Raw genomic sequence first — 17740 nt, forward strand, 5'->3', positions numbered from 1 at the left:
TAAAAATAATGTTTCGTCGATTTGCAAGATTGGAATCGACTCATATTTGCACCAAGCTGAAATTTCATCGGGATTCGTGACATTAGGAATTAATCTCCCGGATGTTAGGATAATTGATGGAAAATAGAAATAGTTTGATTTGAAAAATCGTCGATTTTTTAAAGTAACTGAACCACAATAGCACGCCTTGTATAATGACGTTTATTGGCTTCACCGGGATTCGAACCCAACTTTCCTGGCGAAGAATCCCTACCAGGTGTATCTTCTCGGTATAACTATAAGTCTGTCGGACTCAGTTGCAATTTTCACTGCCATTGCTTTCACAAAAGTTCCTGTAGTAATAGCGCGCTCCAGCGAAAAGATTTTGTACAAATTTGACTCGCAAGTGGGTGCTAAAAAGCTTTTTGTTACGATACGAATTAAAACCCATTAAGCGCATACGCTGGCGGGTGATTGACACTTGGCAGCATTGACCAAGCGCCCGACCCATATACGAAGAAGAAAACCTGATCGGGATTCATGCCCAGGGTGTCCTGGGTTCAAACCCAGGTGTGGTGAAAAAAAAATCCAGTAAGCGCACAAACATGCGTGGCTACCAAAGATTTAAATGTACACTCATAATGTTATTTGTGATGTGGTGTAGGATGTTATGGTGGTTCAATGTTTTTCAACCCAGAAAATATTGTTACACTGCCAGTCTCCTAGCCAACTTTTTTATGTTACTTTGTTCAACCCTAGTTCAACTCCACGTTGGTAATATTTGCTTTCGGGATCATTTTCCAAAGCTTTAAACATTTCTTTGCTCAAACATGACCAGTTTGAAAGGAAACATATCCTGGCGAACTTGAACAAATTTACAAACGCAATGTGTGATCATGGAATCAGTTGAAACCACATCAGGAAAATCCCTTTCCAATTTCCAAGAGTCACTTGAGCAAAAGCGGTGACATCATCACGATTCAACCAATCACGTACAAGCACTCTATCGCTCCGCCCTACAGCCAATCATGCGGAAAATCGCGCCTAGCTATAAATGACAGTAGATGGTGCCGTGACGAGTTAGTCGAAGGCGCCCAATTACAGGAATACGACAGGCATTGTGAGGTCACAATTGACATTGCGCGAACGTCTCAGTCGCGCAGAGTGAAGGTTACCGACGTATTATGAGAGAAGGCGGTTTGATGAAGATTTTAACGGACAGACTTTAGGACATGACGGTGGGTGACCGCTCATCTTGTTTCGTGAAATCACGAAACTTTGACGTTGGAAATGTTTGAACGCCAAAAATGTAATGCCGTCTTTATTTAGGCCCGAATCGGACAACCCCTCAACAAGAAGAAGAAACAAACTAAAAAATCGGCAAAAAACAACGCCGAAAACCGTTGCCATGACAACAGCAACGCGATGAAGGCCAGGCGTAAATCGAATCTCGTCGGGAAATTTCGGAAACGATCGGAAGTTCGGAAGGTTTTGTTGGAGCAGAATCACAGATATCTACCCTTGGGTGAGTTTCGGCTCCGTCGAACTGATATTTTTTTACCTTGGAGAAATTTATGAAAATTTCTAGCATGACCTTTTCAACGTCCTTCAACTTTTATTTCAAACTGTTTTAATTCTTGCGAAGTTATTTTACTTTTCGTGAAATTGTAAATGAGAATACTCAGGTTATCGAATTTAACTGATTATCTTTTTTACTTTTTCTTGCGAAACGCGTTGGTTTTGTTTCTCAATGCATTCACAAAAGTTCAAAGAGTTTGCGTGAGTCTGTCCGTATTGAGGGAGCCCTGGGCGGGAATATATTGGTGGGGTTCGTATTTGAGTTGGGATTTGGAGTTGGCAGAAACGAGATGATTGATTATCACGTGTAGTGGCGGCCAACGATCGATCGATAATAAATCACAACCAACTAGCTTTCCCAATCAATGAGGCCCGGATACTGGAACAAATATTTAACCAAGTTGTCACCTCCTGTGAGCGAACCTGGCCACTATACAATGTTTACTATCTCACCTTGCATCTAAATCCGGCTCCTTCGATCGCCCGAGTGGAGCAGCTGCCTAAAGTCTGATTAGATGAAATCTCAGCACCGCACACGTTTATCGCGACCATAAATATCTAAAGGTGGTTGATTTGAAACCGCAAGATAAAGTTACCTCTAATTCTTCGCTTAGTGATTATTTGCTTGTTTTTAAGAACGTTATATTTCACGAAATATGCTGGTGATTCCGTAATGCAGTCTCGCGGTAAATGTACGATTTTTTTTAACAATAAATTATACCAGGGGTTGTTTGTTGGTGACCCCGTTTCCAACCGAGACATACAGATTCAGTTTCTGTCGTTTCGATATGTCGCGGCAATATTTTCATCTTTCAAGTTGATTTTAATGAAAACTGTGTTCGGTTGTGGACTTACCCACGTTTTAAGGTCATCCGAGTTGTCACATCTTGATTTGTTTGTGACGAAAACTTGCGGGTGTGAAGTTTAAAAGTTAAATTGTTTTTTGCACTCACAAACATCGAGACATTTGAAATAATGTTGGAACTTTGACGTCACAGACCCGACGCCAAGCTTCTCGAAAAACTAATGAACTTTCCAAAAGTGGAATTGTGACAAACATAATTTCTCACAGAACTTGATGAGAAGTTTAAACTTAGTATTGAGATGCCACGTACGTAGTTTGTGTCGTCACCACCAACCCCCAGTCATCGGCAACGCCCACGCGACAAAACAGGATCCGGATTTTGAGCGCATCCTGTTGAACGCAGCTGGCTTCAAGTGCTTCGTCCCTGATTAACAAAAACACACGGACCCTGCGCCCTATGACGTCATTGAGAATGTTTAAAGCGAATGTTCCTGAGGCAGAAACTTTACCGTTTTAGTATTTTAAGGTTTAATTTTTCGCTGGAAAGGGTCTGATGTAATTTGCGTGTTGTTAAAAACAGTTCTGCTTGTGTGGTTTGAGTGGTTTTTAAAAAAAACCTTTCATGAGTTCATCTGTTCAAGAACCCAAGGCCGGCTTCGAATCTCAGCAAATCTACACAAGCAAATCATTGGTTTTTGCCCAAAAACTACTGAACTGTTGAACACAAGGAATTAAATGGCGTAAGGTCACCCATAAAGCGGATTCAAAACCAACGGATAAAATATTAAAGCCACCTTGGTCTGAGAAATCGACCAGAATTCACGACAGCAAATATATTCTCAAACATGTCACCAAATATCCGTCTCTTTGTCAAAAACGTACGAAATCTTTGGGGATTCGTGCCTAACCTTTACAAGAGCATAATTAATTGTGTCGTCACAAGGGACAGTGCGACACAAAGAAACGAAGGGTTTGGGAGATCGACCGCAGCTCTTCGGTCCTTTGTCCGGTTTTACTCCAAGTGTCTGGCCACGAAAATGTAAACATCTCTTGACGTGAAGTCGTCGGGCGTCGACCGCCCTTTGTCCCCACGTCAAAATACATCGCATTGTGACAGCATAATTGGGCCGCGCGGAGTAGAACTGGAAGCGTAAGAAGAGCGGCTTGTCAAAACATTCGGCCCCCAAACGGTTTCCAGTTGTTATTTTAATCCCTGCATTTGAATGCACCAGACTCCCCCACACCTTGCTGGATCCGGGTCGTCAACTCGTGACTTAGTTACATATAACGAGTTCGTGACATCCCGGATGTATCCTTTGTGATGTCATAAACCTCGAGTTCTGCACGTTCGTCGCTGTACAATGGTTGCGTTGTTAACATCAAATAAGGCCACGGTATTTTTTGTATGATGTTAATCCGTATCCCCGGCATAGAAAGAAATCTTGAAATGTTTCTGAAACAAACTTTCCGTCAAGCCCGACATCGAACTTTAAGTTCTGAGACTTCAACTTTCACAGGATTTTCTGAAGTAAATTCGTTCTGTTTCAGATCCAATGCAGTGGAGTAGGGAAGATGTGACTGTGTGGCTACGGATCATGTCAAAGCGTCATGACCTTAATGTTGACCTTGAGTTGTTCATGATGAACGGGAAGGGTCTCTGCCTCATGTCTTCTGAAGGTTTTAAGTAAGTGGAAACTATTTCAAACTCCAGACAAATCGTCTTCATCACAAATATGCTTGCAAAATTAAAACGACACCTCGAACGTCTTAACGCTCAGTTCGGAAGTATTAAGTGGAATAATAGGAAATTATCAGTCAGGTGCCCGACTTGCAAACCAAGCAGAAAACCTGGTTGAGATTTCGGATAATTTGGGTTCACGCCCGGGTAAATAAAGTAAAACAAACAGAAAGTGTTTTAATTATTCTTTTTTATAAATTTTATAGGTACAGATGTACAGAAGGTGGCGCCCTTCTGCACCTCGACCTCCGCAAGAGACTCTTGACTCGAATCTTCATCAAATCGAAACGCCCTGCGGCCCTCTAGTGGCCCGATCTTCTTCTTGTTGTCTCAACGAACCTGGGTAAACTTTTTCATTTTTTTTGTTCCTTTCCATCCTTCCTTTTTTACTGCCGTGCAATTTCCCCGCTGTACAGAAGCAAGTTATCCTTTCCGCACAAACTTCTTTGTCTCCACGACAACTTTTTTTGTTACAAACCCTAGCATTCATCAACTTACTCCCCACAACTAGTTTTTGTATTCCACCCTAGCTTTCTTTTGCTTCCATTTATTTCGTATAAAATGCCTCACAAACTCCCTGCTTCAATCCCATCCCCAGCTTTGTCCCGTTGTCATCCTTTCACACGCTTGAAACTTCGCAAGAATCTGAACCCTGGTCTCGTATGCAAATATTTATCACATTTCGCGTGTGACCTTCAAACCTTGTAGTTCGTGTTGTCAAGGTTATTTTGGTGATAAGCCACATGACACGTGGTCGTGCTGTGTTTAAAACAACAAATATTAGGAATAATTTTGTCACCAGCAAATATCGACGTTTAGTGGGAAGAAGATCGCAGTAACTCCATCTTTGTATTCATTCACAGTAGGTGAGCGCGATTTATCCAACCAAGTCACGTCCGCTTCAAAAAAACAGTTGTTTGTTCTTCGGTGAAATCAACTCTGCTGTTTCAAAATACCAGATTTTTTTGCGGAATTGGAGCTTGTGAGAATATCGGCTTAACCACAAGGGCACGGAAACTCGCGACTTGTTTTCTCGCCACAGAAACGTGGACGTTTTATTGTGAAACACAAATGTCCTTTGTAAACATTCGGGAACCGACGAACGCAGGTTGTGTTCGAAAACAACCACGTAGAGAGCGCGCAGGGGATTGTGAGCAAATAAACAACGACGCTTCTATGTCGTCACAATGTCCGCTTATGTCCGGCAGTGACCCGGACATATCCTGTTCGCGATTTGGCGAGTGGGGGGTGCGGGTTACCGAACATCAAGCGATTAAGCGCTGGTTTGAGTGGTTTTAAGATGGTTCGAGTGAACAGGTGGTGTTTGAGTGGATGGTCGATCAACGCGAACACGGAATTACACGATTTTAATCAATTTAAACGGATTTTCGCGGATTTAACTCAATGTTCGCACGGCGGGTAAACGGGATAGGGAGGTTTTTCATCATTCGAAGTCATCGTCATCTCATAGATGTGCACATTCGCCAATTATTGTTACGTCACAATAAACCTGACACCTCCACAAATACTTCATGTGCTTTCTGTCCAATTTTTGTTTTTAACAAAATTCAAGCATTCCGCGATCATCTGAATGTACATAAACTTTGGGAGGGGGTGCAACAACCCCCCCAGGTGTAAAAATACCCGCGCCGTAGAGAGGATGAGTGGTGCGTTGTGGTGGATGAGCAGTGGGAAATCCCCTATTTCGTGGGTGAATGGCGCGGTGTGGGTGAGAGTGGGGGCTGATAAATGGGTCGGAGGCCCAAGCCCCAGGGTAATTACCTTTAGGGAATTTTACCAATTTTCTTTTGCGTTTTTCTCATCTCCTGAGTTTTCGTTGTTATTTCCGTCCCTGAACGCGTAGCACTTGTTTCTTATGCAAGCGTCACAATGATCACACTATTGTGACGTCACGTATCAGGAATCGCGTGTTTTTTGTTACGTCACACATGCATTGTGACGGAGGCATTTGTGTCTTTCGAACGTTTTTCTTCGTCGGAAATAAAACAACGAGAGCAAGTTGGTGTTATTTATGTTGTGCAGAAGAAAACCATCCCGGCGTGACGGTTATTTCGCCAAAGTGACGTCACACACTTGTGCAACTGTGAAGGAATGATTTAATATAAACATTAGCTGCAAGTGTTAAGGAATGGTTTGTGGCAAATGTTAATCCAGGATTAAACACTGGTTCACTGTGAAGGGGAATACCCGATTTCCGTCAAGTTCTATTAAATCACGTGACCGAATTTGAGGAAAACAACAGAGATTCGCGGATAAATCAACATTTATTTGTTTCAGTTCGCCGTTAAACCACAAATATCTTCTTTTCATCAAAAACACGCAGTTTAATTGCTCCGTGGCGCCGCAGTGCGGGCAGCAATGCAAGCGAGCAGAAATACAAATTAATTTCAACGCAAAAAAATAGCACGCGACGCAAATGGGTGGAAAAGCACTGCAGTGTTCTGTGATGCGTGAAATTAATATGAGATTATTGTCTGAATATAATAGGAATCACTCTACATAGAAATCACATGAAACATTCTTCTTCAGTCAAACGCATCCACTGCAAGCTTAGATTGACTGCAAACAAGTGACGTAATAATATGTTGACCTTCTGACCTCCACCGCGGGTCTCACATATAGTGGATGTTACAGATTGGCAAATATCCCAAAAACACAAATAATTTCTGAATCTTTAGCAAGAAGGAATTTCGTACAAACCTGAATATTTTGCAACAAAGCAAGTTTGCGCGTGAAATCCATCAAACCGAACGTTTCGGTGCAAAATTGTGACGTAACAGTGGGAGAGCTCGATTAAAAAGCTGGCAGCGACAAACTTACAGACAAATCACGCGCGAAAAATCAACCCATGCGTCACCAAAGGCATGACGTCACTCATGGTGACGTCAGACAATCGCACCGCGCGTAAAAACTCGAAGCCTCGCTAAAATGTACGTAACAAAGAGTTGATTGTTTGTAACAAAGAGTTGATTGTTACGTTTTATCGAAGAGAAGAAGATCGAGTTTAACAACGACCTCCCCAGCATCGACCTCATGCAGGAGGAGTCGTTTTGTGATTGGTCCTTTTGTCGCTTTCATGTCACGGTTGATGTCCGCTAACTTCACTTCGGTTCGGCCGAGGAAGTCTGACGTCGAAAAATAAAATTAAAACTGCAAGCTATTGTTACGTAACAACAACTGTAGTTTGATTTAGCTTGGTAGGAAATATAACGCAGTCAGTTGCTTTGGGAGGTGATGGATTGCGTCCGCATCAGACGTTAAGTTATCCAAAACCCAAAGTCATATAGAAATGCTAATATTATTATAAATTCAAATTTTCATAAGAACGCAAAATAATTCTGGACACCAGAGGTCGCTGAGTGCAAACTTACCATCTGGCGAAAACATGAACCTCTGAAATATGGAGATGCACAGAACGTCCAGACTCAAATCCTTCACGAAAAACTGCATGGTGCTTCCCCATCTAGGGTTGAGTGTGTCCTGGTAGTGGAAATTTACGGAAACATTCAACGTTTACTAATTTGTAAAGTGATATAATTATATATTAAATTTCACAAAGCAATCTGTGGACAGCTCAGATGGATTTTTAATGAGAGAAATATATTTCGCCTAAAAAGGCAGCATCAGTTTCTCCAACTGACAGAAAGGAAAAAGTCAAGTACCTAACGTAAAAAAAATTTTTTTGTCCTTCCATCTGAGCTGTCCACAGATTGCTTTGTGAAATTTAATATATAATTATATCGATACGGTGAGTGATCGACAACCTGCCAGGGACTTTTGGTTTTAAATTGATCCAGTATTCATTCATTAAACACATTGCAAGTTGTAAAGTGTTCATTCACCTGCATTGTCTTCGTGGTGTGACATTGTTCCCCCATTGTGACCTCACAGTAAGGATCGTGACGTCCGTTGCTGGTTTTCACCAGATTGCAACCCTCAACTATCGTCACAACCAACCTCCCAATACCAGCACTACGTTGGGACCGAGCTATAGAAATCACAACATATCGGATGAGAGCAGCTTAATTTGTCATACCCAACATATATTATCAACAAGTTTACTTTTTCTAAAAATCCATTTCTATTTATAAAAGGAATAGGTCATTATTTTTAACCAAATATATTTCATCCACTTTTTTACTTAAATATATTTTTCAAAATTTTCCTCATCATGGAGGTGGATCCTCCTCCTCCTCACCTTGATAAGCCTTCTCTCTCCTCTTCTTCTCAGTATCGATGTAAAGTTCCGCAGCATCCCTGATCTTGTTCATCCACGCTGTCCTCTCATTAACATTCTCCGCTCTCAGTGTGTACACGTGGTCGATATGTGAAAGATGGAATATCGGTTCCTCGACGTTCGAATCTTGCGGTAATCGAGTTAAAACTTCGTTCAGAAATATCGGCTGGAATCAATCGGAAAAATATTAATGGAAGAAACAAATTGTTCCAGATTTGAGCGCGCGCGTTCGGTCGGACATCAAACTTTTATATAACACACAAGGAATGACAAAACTATTTAAATATTTCCTTCTCCTCTCTGGGATGGACGAGAATGAAACGAAATCAAAACACAATTATTCGTTGCAAAAAAACAATTTCGTTTAAATCAGTTTCGGAAGCACCAACATGGCCATTGGAAGCTGTTTGAATCTTCACGCCTACAAAACCCATCACACAAATAAACATAGGGGTGACGTCACGCACACATTACGTATACCCATAAGATCGGTGAAGTCACGTACCTGCTTGTACATCCTGAACTGTAAGTTGATTTTTGATGAAAATATTTTATCGTTGACCGGAATATTGAGAGGTTTCGCTGGGGTTGTGAGAAGGAGGAAGTCGTTGAAGAGGAAACCGACCAAGTCCTTGTTTGACTTGTGTTTGTACAAACTCCCACAGAACAAGAACTTACGTTGATCCAAACAGTTCGTCTTCGAGTTAAAAACGAGTTTCTGGAATAACCAACAGATGGCGTATATGTGACGTCACACTCTTTAAAAATATTCAGTCGTTTTTTTGAGTAAAATTATTGGCACCAAAATTATTAAAACACGTTTAAAATCCACCTTTCTTCCAGTATTTAAATTTACCACCTTTTACATGCAACAATCCTATTAAATATCAGAGTTATTTGAACCAGAACATTTAACTTCGTGTCATCCGATATATCCGACGTCATTTTTACCACTACTTACGTCGTTAAGTCCGTCGAGTTGGACGTGAGTTTGGAGCCACTCAAGTCGGTCGGAATTCTCCTTCTGCCTCACTCCCTCATTCACTTGCGAACAAACTTCCTCGGCTTTGTCCAACGCAGATGTAAGATTTCTATGGTCAGGGTGGTCTTCCGGGGTCGATTCTAGAATCTTCGGACGAAATATTCGGTTTGTCAGAACCTTCCACGGTACGAGAATGAGTGGAGTTATTTGGTGCAGGTGAGTGGAGTTATTTGGTGCAGGTGAGTGGAGTTATTTGGTGCAGGTGAGTGGAGTTATTTGGTGCAGGTGAGTGGAGTTATTTGGTGCAGGTGAGTGGAGTTATTTGGTGCAGGTGAGTGGAGTTATTTGGTGCAGGTGAGTGGAGTTATTTGGTGCAGGTGAGTGGAGTTATTTGGTGCAGGTGAGTGGAGTTATTTGGTGCAGGTGAGTGGAGTTATTTGGTGCAGGTGAGTGGAGTTATTTGGTGCAGGTGAGTGGAGTTATTTGGTGCAGGTGAGTGGAGTTATTTGGTGCAGGTGAGTGAAGTTATTTGGTGCAGGTGAGTGGAGTTACTTGGTGCAGGTGAGTGGAGTTATTTGGTGCAGGTGAGTGGAGTTATTTGGTGCAGACAAAATTTCACCCAACTTCGACCGTATCACAATGCACACAGTACACGCAACGCACACCAAATGCACACGAAGCACAAATACAACAGACGGCAATACCTTCTTTATAAGCAGGGGGTATTTTGTGATTCTCTGCATGGGTTTAACGAGGTAACTACTCACGGGAAGTCCCTTCCATAGATCTCCACTCTCACATTTCTGAGAAACAAACAAAACTCAACAAAACTTCAACTGACGCGGATGGAATCAAGGCTTCTCGAATTATCGTTGTCGCATTTGGGGGTCACAAAAACAGTTTGGTTTCGCAAGTTTTAGGTTTCACGTTGCCAATACTCTACGCAATGACAGCAACGTCCAAGACCCAATCAATGGTCGCATAAAAAGTATTTAGAAATCGGTTCATATACAACAAAAAAGTCCTGGTTTGTATAAAAAGTTTAAAATCTATAAAAAGGAAATCAAATACAAAATATGTTTCTCAATGAAGTAACTATTCAGCATGTTAGGACAAAGCAACAAACTCCCACCTTTACTAATACTTTAAATTCCGAATCCGTGTCATATTTCTCTTGGAGCAGAGTGGACGCGTTTAACTGACAACTGCAGAACCTTATATAAGGGTGAAGGTGAGGGATTTGTTCGCACAGAATATCCCCGATCATAATCGCCGGGTCGTGATCTCCACACAGTTTGCATCTCACTCTGAGCGCTCTGTGGTGGAAGACTGAGGTGAATATTTCACAAATATCGGTTTAAAGTCGAGTGTTACAATCCCATCGATTCCAATTTTCCTATGTATTTTGGTGAAAAAGTTTACCAAGAAGGTTGTTTGAATGAGGTCTTTTTAAGCTTTGTATAGATTATGGAAAACATCAATTCGTCTCAGAAGTTCTCAATTATTTCTTGTTACGTCACTTTCGAATATAAAATTCCCTCCTTGTTACCGCATATGCCGAATTATGACGTCACTGATCTTATATTAAACCACAACTATCCAATCCGTTGAATCTATGTGAGAATATTGCTTTGTTGATTGCTAAGCCGTCAGTTGCATCAACTTCTTTTGCAACTAGATATCACAGCTCAGTGTTTCCAAAAAGTTTTCAGGTACGTTGCGAAGTCACAACCTAGGTTCCCAGTATGTTTGTAATAACCAAGTAGGAAAACTACATGTTACGGTTAACCGGAAGTCGGATATGTTTTCCAGCATATAAGGATGACGTCATATACTCACTTAACGAGTTTTGCGCTTGCCATGATGAGTTCGTTAAGGTTGACGAACAGCGAGTTTACTTCCTGCTCTGTCAGGATCTTACTTTTACGGAGCGGTTGCTGGAACGCCTCGTCAGCAAGTTGAAGATCCTGAAACAGATTAAAGAGTTCTTCTGTGAACAACATAATCAGCTCGAACACTGAAAACAACATAATCAACTCGAACACTGAAAACAACATAATCAACTCGAACACTGCTGCAGAGACAATGGGTAAAAAACATGTGGAAATCTCTGTGGTTCTGCCCGATAACAAACCCACCTTCAAGTAGGTTTCCTCAGAGTTGATCAGTTCCATGACGCGTTGTTGATATTCGCTCTCCTTCGGTGATGGAACTCGGACTCTGTTTGATGGAATTTCCACTAGGTGGGGTAAAATAGAGTTGTTAAGTTTCAAACAAGTTTGAATTTTTGTCAACAGACAATTCTGTACAGGAATTCAAACCAACAAACGGCAATGAGCCTTCAAGGTCAAACGGAAAATATTTTTCTTTTACATCAAGTCAGCTCTCTCAGGTACCACCTTTTTTGACAAACTTACCAACTTATGAATGAACACCTGTGGTTGATATCAGGAGCCAGAAAAATCACATCAGTAATTTATTGCAAAGAAATTTACCAGAAAAGCGATACATGCGTTTGAGATCTACTAGCAGGTATAGAATATGGTGGAACAACTTCTGTACACAAGCACAACAATTTGACTAACAACAGCTTTCATCCGCAGACGACACACAAAAAAGTTTCAACAAGTTAAACAAAATGTAAGAATGGAAAAGAATTGTTGTTAAACTTTATTTGTCTGCAATTTCCAGTGATATTATTTAACTAATAATTACAATATTTTTTGGCAAGTAAAATTCAATATGTGACACAATATGAGTAAAAGATTCAAGCAGTTACTTGGCAGAAAAAGATTTTTTGAACAGAAATAAGTTTTTGGAAGGATTTGTTTTTATTTCAACTTTTTGCTGCGTTGAAATGGCTTTTTTGTTACATTGAATTAACTTGCATATGTTGTAAAAATGTAGATCATTTTGGCAAGATTGATGGAAACAAACCTTTTCTGCAGTAAACCAGTTACTATCAAAAAGAATTCTTTATTACCAACAAAATATTTTGTCCACAATATGTTTCCTTAGAATTAAAGAATTAACAAAACTATTTGTTGCAACAAAAAATTCTGGTTAAGTTTGAAACAGTTTGTTGTTTTGAAATATTTGATTAACATCAGGGATATTATGGCGACAGTGATGTGCTAACAGAAGAAAAATATAAAAACATGCGACAATCTATCCAGCATTGCATGCAAGACCAAGTTATTTGTACAGATAACTGCACTACAGCAGAGCAAACTGGTTTCAACCGGTCTGTACTAGATTTTAATTATTATCAAGTGTTTCACAACCCACTTCTGAAAGCACACCACTGCACAACTTGCTAAAAGTTATCAAACATTTGTTAGATAAAAAAAAATCTTAGAAAATGTTATGTAAAGGTTTTTGTAAATCTGCAGTTTAACAGCAGTGTAATAAATGTGATATTAGTGAATGGTAAAAGGGATATAGCAGCTAATACTTTTAACTAATTAGTAACATGTTCAAATTTCATGCGATGTGACCCCAATATATGCATGGAACATTTAGTGCAACCGGAAATGTTGATTCACCGTTTCAACAAGCATGCATTGTTCTACTGTTGTTATGGAGATTTAACAGACAGGCCATTAAACGCCTCGTCTAAAATGTTCATTCACACATTTCAATTCCTTTAGGTTTTTTTCCTCTTAAAAAAGACATTTTTCTCAAAACACCTTTTTAAATTCTACAAAATTCCGTAAGGGTAAAAAACATATTTCCTTCCAAAAACATGAAAATGAAACGTCACCACGCTGAAGTTACAAATAAGCACACAGAAGTGGGTTGTGATGAAACAATGCTCACATTGTGACTCAATAAAAATGTTTTTCTTTTAATTTATTTTATGGGGATCCCAGTTTGTCCAACGCTGTAGTGCAACTTGTTCACATTTCAAACATCTTACAACAATAAATTTCTGAAAAAACAAAATACATTCTTTGATTTAAATGTAACAAAAAGTCTCTTCCCACATATTTTTAAATTTTAGGAATTTTTGACACTTTTCTGCCTATTTGTAATTTAGCCAGCAACGCACGTCTCCTTCCCAAAAACTAAAATTTATTTGAGTAAATATATGATGATTTAATATGCACTCCCTTCTATGATTTTCTAAGTTTGTCACAAGGTTTTTAGACAAGATAGCTAAAAACCTGATCATGCAAACTAAAAAGTAAGTCCCATCAACAACTTTTACAATCTAACCATCTAAACAAGTGATAATTGAAACTTACATTGGTTCGCTGCCACATTCTGCACATAGTTTGAGGGGAATAACCCAGAGGGAGAACCACTTTCCAGTTTTCCTCTCCACCAATCGTTGTCAGTTTTATCTTCAACGATAATAACGGCACCACGTTGAAATGATAGTTCGTCAGAGTTTTGCGCTGTGTAATCATACATTGCCATGACCTTTACCACCGGAGGCGCTGCAGGCTTGGACGTCTGAGTCTGTGAGATTTCAGATTGGAAAAACAACAGAAGCAAAATTATTTTTTTTATTCTCAGAATTTTCAGACAAAAAGTTCAAAACACGCAAAAAAATAATGCTACAGTTATAATTGAAAGCAGAACATATTTAAGATTTCCCATGTAAATATTTTAGTAATTTAGAAATAAACAATGTTTTCTACCTTAGCTTTGCTTGCATCAGTGGGTGTTGATTTCCCCCCTGATGTCATCATCTTCACATAGTTAGCGGGGAACCACCCACTCTGCTTTTTCTTACCACGAGCCTAAAACAACATCAAAATATTGAAGTTAACATTTACATACACTCTTGCATGTTATATATAACAAAAGACTGAATCTGTGTATATCAGTTGAAAGAAAGAATTGAACTCAAGCAAATCATGATTTCCAGAACCGCTCATTCCCAGCATTTAATTTCAACTTTCCACAGTTGTGTTCACTTCCATGTAAAGTAGGGGGTTTACCTGGAGCTCCCCCTCCCACCAACCACTGTCATTCTTCTTACGAACCGACACCAATTGTCCGACTTGCAACGTCAGCTGCTCGGGACCTGTACCTTGGTATGCTGCTATCACCGTGGCAACCACAGGTTTAGAGAGGACGGTGGTTGGAGTGCTGCTTGTTGAGTTGGTAGACTGGAATATAATTTTTCAGAAAAATTTTTATTAACTCATGATTAAATATTCTGTTAACATTAATTAAGAGGATCACTTCATCAAAAAAATTTATCAAGACTTTACAGTGAGATTTATTTCAAAGTAGACACGAGGCTGGACAAAAATAAATCACATGACATATTTGTCTCAAAGAAAACCTACAGACTTCTGCAGAGTGACGTAGTTGGCTGGGAATATTCCAGACTTCCCTTTTAACGATCCCGTCCACCATTCACCGTCCATATTAGTGACGACAATGACGTCACCAACTTCAAACGTAAGATCTCCAGGCTCCGTTCCAGTGAACGGGTACGACGCAACATAATCTGTAACAAGTTTTACGCTTGTTGCTGGGGAAATATAACAATCGCATGTTGCCAGGATTACCAGTTGTAAGCAAGTAGGTGGAAAAGCAAACTGTTTATTTTACTTTCTTTGTGAAAGTTGTGATATTTTGCTCACGTTTGAGAAAACATTTCTGTGACATCATACAAAAAAAAAATTTCTGAATCATTAGAACACGACTACAACATACTTTTCTTGACCAAACCGCCACTAGGTGGTGCTGGTGCCTTTCTCTTCAAGACAGGTGAATTTTTGGGTGACACAGGTCGTGTGTTTACCGGAGTCGTTGAACTGAGTTCCTTCACATAAGACTTAGGAAACCAACCAGACTGCAAGAAATATAAAGAATTTCTAGGAAGATATTCAAGGTTTGTGCCAGGATATGGTTGTTTATATATTTTGTGATGATCAGTAAAGTCTGTTATTGGATCACCATATGACAGATGAAAACACATAATACTCTGTGTGAGCAGCAGAGTTGATAATGAAAATATTTCTTTGTGTAGAGACCATTTGAGATTTAATTGTTGTTGTTGAGTTGCAAATTAAATTGACAACTTGGAATAGATACTGCTACATAATTGCTGTTGTACCTTAGACTTGCAGTATCCAAACCACCACATGTCCTGCATCTCTGACACTGCGATGATGTCATCTTTGTCAAAAGTAAGGTGGTTGTCTTTTTTTGCAATCCAAGGGTAAATTGCTCGATATCGCTGTCCAACTGCTGGTGGCTGCGACAACACAAACTGTTTTTAATACATGAAATTATTTATTCCTTGGGGAGGAAATGCGTTGTGATTCTCATATTAATCATATCCTTCTTGTTGTAACATGAAAGCAATAATTGGTTCAAACCACACTAGGGGGCAGTATTAACAAACCAATCCACCATTTTTAATGAACTGTTTTACCCATTGCCCAACATACAACCTTTTTTCCATCTAAACATGACACTTAACAGAAATAAGACAGGCCATAAAACCTATTAGCATTCAAAGTTAAAAGTAATTTTTTGTAAGGTTGTTGATGTGAATGATGATAAAACACATATTCAGTTACAACATGATGAAGTAATTATTATGGATCAGACTCACAATCACAATTATCTACCCAGCATTTTCACCCAAACCACAAACAACATTTAAATATTTAATTAATTGGGTTGCCAGGTAAGATGGCTTAAGAAGTGAAGCACTTGTTGAGTGCCGTATATCAAGGTGGTATTGTAAACGCTGGTACCAGGGTTAGAGCCACTCCAGGCCAACCGGATTCTTGTCAGCAAACACAACAAACCTTTATTGACGACGTCGTTACGTTGGAGGCAGAAGTCGTTGTTGGCTTCGCAGTGGACAAGAACGCTGAAGGTGCGTTTGACTGAAGGGAGCTGGTGGAAGCAGTAGCTTGAAGGGGTTGGGTTCTGGATAAAATAAAGGTGATTAAATGTCAAGGCATGTTTTACAAGGTGGAAACCCACAACCCTTTGGCCTTAATAAGAAAAGGACACAGACATAAGAGGAATATCTGGCTTTTACACAACAAAAACCATATTTGGAAAAGCACATTTATACTGCAATCAATTTGTCACTGTGCTACAAAAATAACTGCCACAATATTCAGGTTTTTTTATGTTTAATTACGTCATTAACATTAAAAGCAATCACAAATCACTACAATTAAGACAACAATGGAAATATAAAGCTGTTACCACAACCTCTGGGCTGAAGTTAAAGCAAGAAAGATAAAAAGGCAACAGTAAACACTTTAGTCTTTAAAGATAGTGAGTCCCTTATCTACTATCGTTGTCAAAACCAAATATTTGTTGAACACTTCTGTAAATCCCTGCCAAGATCCAGACATGCACACCTGGTGATTCTGGTGACACAATTCCACACAGGTCACATATGTCGGCATTATTAAATTTCATTAAATGACTTGACACGGGTGGAGGCATCGCGCTGTTGTCTGTAACAAAACACCACCTCCAGAATGGAAAAAGGGCAAACAGAAAGTCAGTTGTGTGACAAACAGAAGAGAGTATTTATGAGTTAAAGTCAATGTCATTTACTTAGAATGATGTTTTGCTCAATTCACTGTAATCTGTGGAATTAAAGAAACTAGATTGACATATAGAAATAAATGCAATAAACTTTGAAAGGTTTGAATTATTTTGGTCACTAACATAATACCTTGACCACAGGCAGCTTAGTGTTGAGCAGCAAGCTGTTGTGGGACAAGCTATGAATAGTCCTGAATTATGTATGAATTGTGAGGAAAGCAATGAAAATATTATGGTTGACTCAAGTGGGGTGGCAAGTAGTGACAGGATGGCATATGTGTGTGTCTTATTTTATATGTAGTAACATTGTTTACCAAATATTATCGCAGTGTAGGTTTAGCCTTGAAGAAAGCAATCATGGCACAAGTTTGTTTAAAGAGAGGTGGACGAAGCATCGAAATTATGTCAGATTTAAACATGAAATACTGGGATAGAATTTACAACAAGTTTGGAACAAACCAACAAACATTTTTAATGTTTAACCAAATTGTTCAAGTATTTTAATGTGGTGTTGTTTGTGAGTGCAACAATGGAAGCTTTTTTGATACGAAAAACAACAGGAAGGTCGTTAACTTGTGCGACACAAAGAAAATGTTTAAACAAATATTTGTGGGTTAAACAGCATTTGATGGATGGTAAAATGAAAAGTAAAAACTAAAACTAAAAGGCTGCCCATGAACAACCTCACTTGAAAATAAAATTGTCAGTTGCTTGGTCACCATTCAGTCCAAGCTTTGGGCTTAAAGCATGGCTGGGTTTGAAAGAAGTTCTGTTTACGCTAAGAGGGTTGCCATGCATCAGCGCTCTGGGTGATAATTAGGGTTAGAAAAAAGTTGGGTAAAACCCCACAAAGCA

The 17740-nt window shown here is 39.5% G+C and overlaps 2 protein-coding genes across 3 annotated transcripts in view; one reads left to right on the plus strand and one right to left on the minus strand.

Annotated features, from left to right (window-relative positions):
• Positions 1 to 1077: 1077 nt before the first annotated feature.
• Positions 1078 to 6092, plus strand: LOC145894891 (uncharacterized). Its single transcript, XM_082983560.1, has 4 exons — positions 1078 to 1217; positions 1309 to 1504; positions 3911 to 4046; positions 4307 to 6092. Exons 1-4 carry the CDS (start codon positions 1212 to 1214, stop codon positions 4404 to 4406), a joined length of 438 nt encoding a protein of 145 aa, XP_082839686.1. The 5' UTR covers positions 1078 to 1211; the 3' UTR covers positions 4407 to 6092.
• A 280-nt stretch (positions 6093 to 6372) lies between these two features.
• Positions 6373 to 17740, minus strand: part of LOC145894449 (intersectin-1-like) — a 34928-nt gene continuing 23560 nt past the window's right edge. For both annotated transcript variants that reach the window (XM_082983043.1, XM_082983042.1), the window contains 17 exons: positions 16123 to 16246; positions 15420 to 15560; positions 15017 to 15155; positions 14644 to 14807; positions 14290 to 14460; positions 13987 to 14088; positions 13588 to 13804; positions 11479 to 11579; positions 11180 to 11307; positions 10473 to 10656; positions 10045 to 10143; positions 9320 to 9487; positions 8864 to 9076; positions 8320 to 8524; positions 7964 to 8109; positions 7493 to 7601; positions 6373 to 7246 (listed from right to left, as the gene is read on the minus strand). In XM_082983043.1, coding sequence (XP_082839169.1) covers positions 7095 to 7246; positions 7493 to 7601; positions 7964 to 8109; positions 8320 to 8524; positions 8864 to 9076; positions 9320 to 9487; positions 10045 to 10143; positions 10473 to 10656; positions 11180 to 11307; positions 11479 to 11579; positions 13588 to 13804; positions 13987 to 14088; positions 14290 to 14460; positions 14644 to 14807; positions 15017 to 15155; positions 15420 to 15560; positions 16123 to 16246 — 2563 coding nt within the window. In that variant the 3' untranslated portion in view covers positions 6373 to 7094. The remainder of the gene's footprint in view (positions 7247 to 7492; positions 7602 to 7963; positions 8110 to 8319; positions 8525 to 8863; positions 9077 to 9319; positions 9488 to 10044; positions 10144 to 10472; positions 10657 to 11179; positions 11308 to 11478; positions 11580 to 13587; positions 13805 to 13986; positions 14089 to 14289; positions 14461 to 14643; positions 14808 to 15016; positions 15156 to 15419; positions 15561 to 16122; positions 16247 to 17740) is intronic.

This window comes from Ascidia mentula, chromosome 3 (genome assembly GCF_947561715.1).
Source record: "Ascidia mentula chromosome 3, kaAscMent1.1, whole genome shotgun sequence".
Lineage (NCBI taxonomy): Eukaryota > Metazoa > Chordata > Ascidiacea > Phlebobranchia > Ascidiidae > Ascidia > Ascidia mentula.